The 10,464-nt window shown below is 31.8% G+C and overlaps 1 protein-coding gene across 1 annotated transcript; it reads right to left on the bottom strand.

The window, feature by feature from the left end:
• Nucleotides 1-5,336: 5,336 nt before the first annotated feature.
• LOC129301589 (putative UDP-glucuronate:xylan alpha-glucuronosyltransferase 4) lies at nucleotides 5,337-10,107 on the bottom strand. The gene is made up of 2 exons (XM_054940145.1): nucleotides 9,216-10,107; nucleotides 5,337-6,556 (listed from the first exon to the last, which is right to left on the bottom strand). The coding sequence occupies exons 1-2, from the start codon at nucleotides 9,970-9,972 to the stop codon at nucleotides 5,592-5,594; spliced, it is 1,722 nt and encodes a 573-aa protein (XP_054796120.1). The 5' UTR covers nucleotides 9,973-10,107; the 3' UTR covers nucleotides 5,337-5,591.
• Between the last annotated feature and the right edge of the window lie 357 nt (nucleotides 10,108-10,464).

The raw sequence follows: 10,464 nt of genomic DNA, 5'->3' as shown, positions 1-10,464 counted from the left end.
AATAATCATTGTAGTACTTATCACCTTGCTGAGACCTAAATCATTCAAACTTAAAAAATTTTATTTTTATTTTACCTTATTAAAATAAAAAATTTGTAAAAAATATAAAAGAAATTAATAAATTTGTGTATCATCAATCTGATCAGTACAGATTTAATATGAATGATCAAGTTTAATAAATTTTTTTATTAATTTTATAATTTGACTATTAGAAGGACTATAAAAATAGATATAATTTAGATAATCTAATTTAATATTAAAAATTATAAAATTTACAAATAGATCATTTAGATATGCTATGAATAGTTCAGATTCAATATTAAATTTTTTTATAATTTTTACATTAATAGATATAATATTAAAAATTTAAAAAATTAATTTAAATAAATGGCATGGATGATTTTAGAGTAAAATAAAAGGCCCAGGTTGAGCCATGTTTGATGAGCACATGATTGCTGATCCTCACAAGTGATAAGTACGCGGCATGAGAAACAAATTAGAAATAGAGGAAAATAGAAAAGAAACATGAAAGACAAGAGAGAGGGAAGGGAACAAGAAATAGAGAGATGAAGGATTAAAACAGGAGAGAGATAAAGAAACTAAAAAATATTTATGGGTGTTCAATTAAACACAATACCTGACTTATGTTGGATCTTATATAGATCTTAACAACTAACTCCCGAAAAACTAAAGTTATTTAATCTTTATTTGTTTATTGTTTGCATATTAATGCCCTCCCCTGAAAAGCTCTTGACCCCAATGATTGACAATCTGAACCCAATGACAAAAAACAATCATTGAAAAAAAATAGTACAAACAAACTCGCATATGAACTATGTGATTTTTGTCACTATTTTCCTAATCCTTGCTCAGTACCTATATTGTTTCTTCTAAACTGTTAGTTTGAAACTCAATTAAGTGGAATATATATTTGTCAATTTGGTGAACATCTATTACATTTAAAGGATGGTTTATGGCCATAAAAATGGAGGTTCTTTGATCGAAGATCATCAACCTCCTCTGGTTTAATTTCTTTAAGATTTTTGAATTAGGGTTTGAAGAAGAAGACCCTTCCATTGAAGATTTGCAAGAACTAGACCCCCTTGCCAATGAAAATAAGGGAGATTCAAGTAGATGTTCAATCACACCCTTAAAAAAATGAGACCCATTACCTCCAGCTACTATTTTCTCCTCCTTTTTCTTTTTTTGATGAGTGCAAAATGCTAGGAGAAGAGTTGTCAAGTCCAAACCAGGACAACTTTTTCCATGTACATTTATCGAGTGTGTAACATTCTGAAAAATTTAACCTTTAATTAGTTGAATAAGTGAAGTTAATTAAGCAAAAATTAATGTGGTGTGTAGTTATAGAGGAGCTAACGAGTGTTTTAGGTCATAATTTCAACCCAAGGATTGAATCTGAAACTAAATCGAGCCACCCAGGCATCAAAAATTAAAAAAAAAAACAAAGAGAAAGGCTCTCTGCTACATGCTGTAGCACATTCACAGGATGTCGTGACGCATAGGCCACCACAAGGCAATAACACCTTCTTGTAACACATGCTACGAGCGTGGTACAGGTATCGCAACGCATGGTGACAAATCTAAAAAATAAGTCCCGAAAACATATGAGAAAACAAAAAGGGAGCAAGAAGCTCGTGGAAACCTCTGCTTAGGGCTTAGGATTTGGAAGCATTGGGAGTATTTTGAGGCTCCTAAACACTAGATGTAAGTTTCCTAAGATTGCATATCTCTTCCTCTTCCATCTTTCTTGAACTTATAAGTTAAAGTTTAGTCGAGAAAGATGATTTTTGATTCATAGCTGCTGTGAGTTCAAATTATTGACTTAAATAGAATTAGTGAAAGTTATTTAAGTTCTAAACATATAATTTATGGTGTTGTGAATTTTGATAGTTTGGGGGTAATAAATACCCAAATTTTACCATAAATGAGGTGGTTGGGACAATATGACTTTATTAATGGCTAGTTGGGAGTTCAATGAAGTTAAAAAAGTTAGAAGAAGTTAATAAATCCTATAAATACCTTTGGAATTGAGGAGAATGAATTTTGAGAGTGTTGAACTAAGTGTTGTAAATTATCCTAAAAGAGGATCTTGAAAATTATGTCATGATTTATTATAGATCAACTACCTATTTGTATCATTCAAGCTTTGTGAAAGCTTTGAGAGTAAGTAATTGATGGATAAACATTTAACCTCTTAAATGTTTGAGGTAATCAGGAAATTTTTTTTTGTATTTTGTGTGTTAATTGATTTATTGATTTAAATATTATAATTGAGATATATGAAATTATTGAAATACAAGTGTGGCATTATAAGGAGTTCAATGATTATTGCGTGTGAATGGGGTCTATGATTGTATATTATAAGGAGTTCAATGATTGCGTGTAAATGGAGTTCAATGATTTGTGTTATGTAAAGTTCAATAATTATGTGAGATGTGAAATTTTATGATCAATTGTGAATTGAGAAAGTGTAGAGTACAATGAAATAAGTTGACATGTTAATATATGAAATTTCCATACTTGTATTTTGAGTAATGGTATGCCCTAAAATGTTACAATATTATGCATTACATGATCATGAGAGGTAAGAGTTTGCCTTATAAGAGAAATAGGGAAATTAAAACCCATGTGATAAGGTTACTATTACAGCTCGATGGTTTGCCTGAATTTATTTATATTTATTGTCTACTTTTTTAATGAGAGACTATTCTATTAGTTCAACAAGGGACTCGAAACCTAACTAGTTTTTTACTTGTTTGATGATGAAGTTAGTTTAGGAAAAAATGACATCCCGCAGTGTGAGATTTAGGAGAAATTGTGACCTATGAATGAGGTAGGCGACCTTGGCTGAGTAGCCCCTCACACGTGAATAGTTAGGGTAGTCTCATTTTATAGATCATTTCAATGTGTTATAGCCTATGGTTTCATGTTAAAGGCACAAGGAAGATATAAGAAAAGTGTGATCATGTGTATAATGATAAAAGCGCACATAGTTGTCTGTTTGCGACCTTAGTGATGAAAATCTTGTGATTAGTCTTTATCCATGTGAAATTGTGTTACCGAGTCATTATCTCATTAGTATATGCTATTATGAAAGAGAAATGTGAACGGTGTTCTTGAATATGTTAAATGATTTGAAAATGATATCTTTGCCACTTGTGGTTAAATCGATTGACATGCATTAATATAAAGGAATGAACTTTGTTACTAAGTGATTGCACTCACCCTTTTCTCTTTAATATTATAGGAGCTAGCTCATCAGGTTAAGATTGAGAAAAAACTGCCCGAGGCTTAGGATTTTATCCTAAACTTGTAGGCCTCATTTATTTTGAATAGTATATGTGTATAATTAATGATAATGTTGCCAACTAGGAGTTTTCATGTGTGCTTACATGCACTGTGTATTGTTTAATGTTAAATTGTGTATTTTAAGCCTTAAGTTGTGTATATGATAATGTGAAGTATTAAACAAGGCTAAAATATTAGTGTAGATATACTGTGTATATGATAATGATAGTTGTGTATATGTGATTGATAATAATTAATAAATGATTAATACTATTGAGGCTCCCATTTCTATTTTGAAATTAACGGGTTGAGTATTTAAAATATGTTATATATGTTATTTACGAGATATGGTGTATTGCATAGGTTTGTTATGGTCCATTAAGTGTGGTTTAGGTGATAAATTAGGCTCTCAGCACTTGCAATGTGATTTGACACCCAAGTTGTGTAATAAGATTAAAAAAGAGTGAGTTTTGAAATGAGTGTCTAACTTTTTGATTGACGAATATTATGGTTATGAAATCAATGCCATTAGTTAGAATTAGGACAAAGCTTTTTATAGACACCTAAATCACATCAATCAAATATCAAATGAAGAATGGGGCGCGTCGAAAGTTTGACTTTGATGTTGTTAAATGACAACAATATTGTTGTCAAAATTGTGCAATACGTTACAATGCATGGCACAAGGGGCATACAAGCCGCAAAGCATGCCTGTTTTCTATAATGTTTCACTGTTTTCAATTTTTATGTAAAAGGTTTGATTTTTTTTTGAATTTCTATACTTTCGCATACTAATTAAACTCTGATTTTCAACTTGTAAAAATATTTTCAAGAGTATTAAATTAAAAAAAAACTTGGGATGCTATTGTATAATTTTACAAACTTAGTAATCCTATTTGAGATAATACCATGATTACCTTAAACATGGGGTTAATTAGATATTAGTAAGAGAGACCTTATAGGTTAAATTTTTCACAAAACTCTTAGACATGAAATTTTAATAAATGAGCTTGGCTTATAGCATTTTGCAGTATGATGGGCTTGTATGATGGGCTTTAATAGTCTAAAGGGCTCAACAAACTTTTCTTATAAGCCCTCAAGACAAGTTTACACTAAATAGTCTTATCTTAGGTTGAGTTTGCAAACAATTTCATCAAATGAGCTATTGTAGTTGGCCAAAGTTCCTATTTGTCACGTACAGATAATTCAAGTGATGAGCATCAAATGCAAAGGTGTAATCATCAATCGATTACCAACTAATCAATTAAATTTATAGGAACAAATAATTTTATTTGTAGATATTTAAACTTTGTGTGGTCAGACTCAAAAGGTCTTGATTTCGTGATAATATTATAATTATGAAAATAATATAAAATATAAAAGATATGCTCCCTCCATTTAAAAATATAAGGCATTTTTAACCGAATCTCACCCCCAATAAAGTAGTTACCTACTTTTAAACTAATTCTATTTTTTCATATTTATTCTTATTAAACATTCTACAATAAATATAAAGTCATTATTAATAGAGATACTTTTGAGAAAAGGTAATTATTACACCTCAAAAAACTAAAAATATTTTACATTTTTTTAACATTTAACTCTTCAAAAAATGCCTTATGTTTTTGAATGAAGGGAGTATGTGAAATCTAGTTTTTATTCTATATGTTATATCTATAATTAAAAGAAAATGAGATTTGTTTACACTACTCTTGTATTTGTGTTAGCACCGTTACAATTCTGTTCTTATATTTAAATTATGTACACATTGCTTTAAATATTTTAGAGGCAATATTTTTTAGTTGTTGGCAGAGCTTACTTCCTCCATTTATCAATTATATACACAATATAAATTTGTAAAAAAATTACATTATTTATGAAAAATTGACAGTCCATTTACTTCTGACTTGAAAGGAAGCACAAAACTCGTGTATATTCTAGGTCGTCATTGTATTAGATTGACGTCAAACCATTTATCATATTCCACCCTTCACGTGGTACGGAACAAAGATTGATAAGCGAAGAAATAATGGATCTCGGACAAGAGGTCCAACATAATTTCCGTTAGTCAGGGTGAGAAGTCATATAAATCAAAAATACCTGTGACTCATATATATATATATATACTCATTAATAATAAAGAAAAGAAAATCTGGGGAATTGGTACTTTCCTTGCCGAAGCTTGCCGTGGCATAAGATGATGCCAAAAAGAACGGCACTATATTATAATCAACGAAGAAGAACGGCAAAGGCAGAAATGTAGGCAGGATCGGCCTCAAACCTCATCCTACAAAATGCTTCCTCCTGGGATCCTTAATCTTAATCTTCCAATGGCCACTGTCCAGACTGGAGTTCCTGGCTCTGCTCCTCCACATCATCAATCTCTCGTCCATCTTCTTGGTCAGCCCACAGTAAGATTGCAGATCCTTGGGCATCTTTTCATAAACCTGCCACCACTTCCTGTTGGCGAAGTCACTCGCAAACACACGGTGATCCTTCAGGTCCCAGTTGCAATCATAATCTTTATAACACATCCACGGCTTCAATCCCAGATAATGTATAGCATAAACACCCTCCAGTTCCGTCTCCTTCTCTGCATCCTTGTTCCCTCGACGTTCGTGAAACTTCAGGTGATTCAGCTTCGAAGGCAATCTATGCCACCACGTGAATATCTCGTTCAGAAAGCCCTGATCGCCTCCGTTGTACGACTCCACTTCGAATCTTTTCTTCATCATCTCGTCGAACAAGCACTGGGATGGTTCAATTATCATCAACCCAGAATTGAAAAACGAGAAATCATTTGGTGCGGCTGAGAGCTGAGGGTAAGCGGAGAAGTCGTGGATGTTCTTCAGGACTAGGAGATCGGAATCAATGAATATGACTTTGTCGTACTGTGTGAGTTTCCACAGTTGCAGCTTACTGTAATTCCATCGGTTGTATGAATTCTTTTTGGCGAAGGGGCTGAGGATGCGTTTGATGCGCTTGATCTTCCAGCCTGCGGTTTGAAGGCCTCTTGTGGATTTGGGACTGATGGATTCATCAGCAAGGAGGATTAAGTCTGCGCTGGGCTTGAGGGGATAGTGTTTAAGGGTGTGAAGGATGCTTTGGGCTAAAGCTATTGCGCCACAAACGTAAGCTTCTGAAGAGTGAAGGATTGTGGCGTAGGCTACTCTCGGGGCCCGCATGGTAGCGTTGTTGTTCTTCAATTGGGCTGATTGTGACATATAATGCCCCCTTAGCTCTTTACCTGCAGCAGAACTACACATGCGTGAGCAACAAAACCTCTCAATACAATCTTTGGTCCTGTGGAGAAGAATAGGGGTGAAAGAAAGAAAGCAGCTACGTTTTTTTAAGGTGAACTGGAATTCAATATTTACCTCTGTTGCAATATACAAATAATGTCTAATTTAAACCATCCAAACTCAGCTGTAATGTACATAACTCCTTACACTCAAGGGTTTTTTTTTTTTTAGTTACTATTATGCATTGGCAACAATATATTTTGTTGCATAATTAAAATTTAATCTCTCACTATCATTTTCATAAAGCATTTCTAGACTTTTTTTTGGAACTAATGAGAGACTACTAACTCATTAATTTTGTCCCAAAGACAACTGTGCCCTTATTTAAACCCATTCTATTGAGAAAACGAGCGAGTACTAACATTAAAAAAGGACAATACAGAAAAGCGGTAATAAATGCTTCTTTGGGTGTTTTTATAAGACCAAACATGTCTTCTGAAAATGTCCCATATTAGGTTGAGTATAAGTAATGGGAGGAGTATAAGTATATCGGAAAAAAGATGCTCGACCAGCTCGCACCATACAATTTGAAGGACGGTGGTAGTACTTAATTAGGTTGAGTATTACTAGAAGAAACGCATGGATTGAAATTAGCTGGAGCATTGTATGTTGACTGTTCTCCATCACCAATAGTTTGCTTTGAATGTTAATGAAGAATGTTGACCAAAACAGCTACATAACGTAATCCAGAAAATGATCAACGCGAGGCTGAACGAAGTAGAAAATGGTCGACGTTTGCAATAAATACACCTTCCTGACAGTGCCATGATTATGCGTTAAATATTTAATATATATATATATATATATAATCTTCTCTGTGGTCAATTTATTTGATTTAGGGAAAATATCAATAAATTAAACGACATTGACCAGATTTATTTTAAATCAAAGCCTCTAAATTTTTAAAATATTACTATAGTTTAAAGATTGTGATTTGATATATATATATATATATATATATGTATATATTAATTTTTTTAAAAAAATAATAAAATTACTCCTCATTCAAATTAACATCATAACTATCTTATTTTATTGTTTATTACCCTACTTTATTTATTTATCTACTTATAAAATATTATTTATTACTCTATTTCACTTGAGTTCATTTCAAGTGTTTAAAATATTTTAAGACAACTTGTTAGTTTTTATATTATATTTTATTCATTTACTTACAAACTATTATTTATGATTTTATTTTATTTGTTTATTGCTTTACTTTCACTTAATTTTATTTTAAATAAATGAATAAATAAAATAAAATCGTTCTGATATTAATATAAACAAGAAAAAATTTATTATTTTTTTAAAATTTAAAATCAAATCAAAACTTTTAAACTGTAATAAAATTTTAAAAAATTAGGGCCTTTGATTTATAATAAATCTGATCGAGGAATCTTTGTTAATATTTTCCCTTTGATTTGATATAATTGATAACACCTTACCGGGTAAAGTCAAATGGAGATATGATTTTATATCTCATAATTAATATAGGTTAAAATACATAAAAATTCTTTAAATTTTGAGACAATTACATATAATTTTCTCACCTTTAAAAATTTAAAAAGTAACCCCCTCTAATCTTTAATTTTATTTTTCAAAACTCTCTATTTAATTATTTTATTTTTTCATGAGAATTAACATGTTTAGCTAAAACAAGTTATTAAACAAAAATATTACTCTCTCAGTTTAAAAATGTAAGACATTTTAATCCTTCAAAGCATAATCATTACCTTTTTTTAAAAGTATTATTATTGATAATAACTTTATATTTATATGGGTAAATATAAAAAATGAGGTTAATTTAAAAGTAATTAACTATTTTATTGAGGGTAAAATTTAGTTGAAAATGTCTTATATTTTTAAATAGAGAGAGTATATTGTATGACTATCTAAAATAAATTTCTTGTATTTTTTAAATAGTTGAGGTATCAATTACAAAAAAAAAGTATTATCATTGTATAAAATTTTAAATATTTATGTTTATATTAGTTTATCTATGTTTTTTTTGTTATCAACGGTGCATGATTTTATTATTTTAAAAAATTAATTTTTATTTATATTTTTATGTTAGATTAACGTAATATACATGGTTAAAATATTTAAAATTTTAAATATTACCATGTTAGATTAATTTATCTTTTAATACTAAAAAATATACACCATTGATAACAAAAAAATATAAAAAACTAACATAAAAATAAATATTTAAAATTTTTTATGGTGATAATAACATATATTTGGGCTATTATCAATGCCTCAATTATTTAAAAAATATAAAAAATTTATTATAAATAGTTATACAATATAGTATTTTTATTTAAAAATATTTTTTAGCTGAATGACATTTTAACCGTCATAAAAAAAAATATAACTAATAATAAGAAGTTTTGTAAAATAAAATTAAAAGTTAAGGGATTAATTTTAAATTTTTAAAAATAAAAGAGGTTATATATAATTATTTTAAAATTTAAGAAGATTTTGTACATTTTAGTCATTAATATATAATATAATTCGTCGATCATCCTACCTACTGGCAAAGACAGATGAAAGGAACAAAACTTGAAAAACGTGATTCTAATCAAAAGAGAACCAGAAACATACCTGTTTCTGCAAAATTGGGAGCAATCTGGCATGAACCTACAGGCATAAGCGTTAGTTTCCTGAGCCTCGATAACTGAGGCTTATACACCCAATACTCGCCTTCATGCGTTACCAGATCATCGCATCTGAAGATCTCAATCATGGGACTACATCTCCCAACGAACACAACATACACCGTTCGATGAGAGTCAACATTCAACCACCCACTCTCCACCGTCAGATTCGCCACCACCAAGTTTACCTGTAACCTTGACACGTCTCTGACTCCTTCATCCTTCCTCCCGCACGGAACCCTGGCCACCACCACATTTAGATCCCGGCGAGCCACCGGCATCGGCATTCTCGGGCACCTCGGTGGGCCCCGTTTCTGATCTTCATCAATCCACTCTGGAAAAAAGTCTTTCCATTTCAAATTCTCATCAACACGATCAAAATTGACAGGCACTGTCTCTACTCGCGGAGGCAGGTGTTGTAATAAGCTAGCGTCGAGTTTTTGATCGATGTTAACGAGACCTACCCTGACCCTGTCGGTCTTTAGATGTCTTGCTATGAAATCGAACCAAGCCGGAGGTTCTGCGATTTCTTGTTCTTCGTGACGAAGCAGGCGATAGGTGAATTTAGGAGGTGGGGATTTCTGGGGCTTAAGTGAGAGGGCAGAGAGAAGGAGGAGCAGAGAGATGAGAAGAAGACAGATAAGAAAAGGTATTTGCATAGAAGACGGATGAGCAGGTGAGGAGGAAGACTTGGAAGAAGCCATGTGAGAGTTGATGAACTAATTCCTACTGCAACTGCTGCGTGTGATTGAGGGGTTCATATATGAAAAGAGGGTCTCTTTTTAGTTTCTAAGTAAGATGAATATTGGAGAGACGGCTCTGATGATGCGAGATTGCGCATTCTTACAAATACTTAATGGGTTTTCATAAAAGACATTTTGCATGGCGGCACGTTGAGGTCTACGCGCGCGCGTGGAGATTTCGGAACGGGATCGGCGTGAGAGATGACTTTACTTGCAGAGGAAGATAGTGTTGCAGGAGTGAAAATAGAGTACGAAGGGAAGACAAATCACAAAGATGCATAGGCCAAAATAGACAAGCTGAGTCAAGTATCATGCCACCCATATATGCATTCAGATAACATAAAATGTATATTTGGATGAAGGATTACCTGGAAATAGTACTCTTAAAGAGCGCTGGGACTTTTAGGTAACTATTTTAGCCAGAATAAAAATTTAAATTAAGGGGAGCCAATT

This window comes from Prosopis cineraria, unplaced genomic scaffold (genome assembly GCF_029017545.1).
Source record: "Prosopis cineraria cultivar Desert tree isolate PC_DT_omini unplaced genomic scaffold, ASM2901754v1 PC2237, whole genome shotgun sequence".
NCBI classification, from domain to species: domain Eukaryota; kingdom Viridiplantae; phylum Streptophyta; class Magnoliopsida; order Fabales; family Fabaceae; genus Prosopis; species Prosopis cineraria.
Note: the sequence above shows the minus strand (reverse complement) of the source record. Positions and strands in the feature narration are given on the sequence as shown.

Bases quoted from the DNA above. Each gene is read 5' to 3' on its own strand.
- LOC129301589 (XM_054940145.1), bottom strand. From the start codon at position 9,972: ATGGCTTCTTCCAAGTCTTCCTCCTCACCTGCTCATCCGTCTTCTATG. The intron at 6,557-9,215 runs GTATGTTTCTGG...GTTCTGCTGCAG, and splicing joins TCCCAATTTTGCAGAAACAG to GTAAAGAGCTAAGGGGGCAT.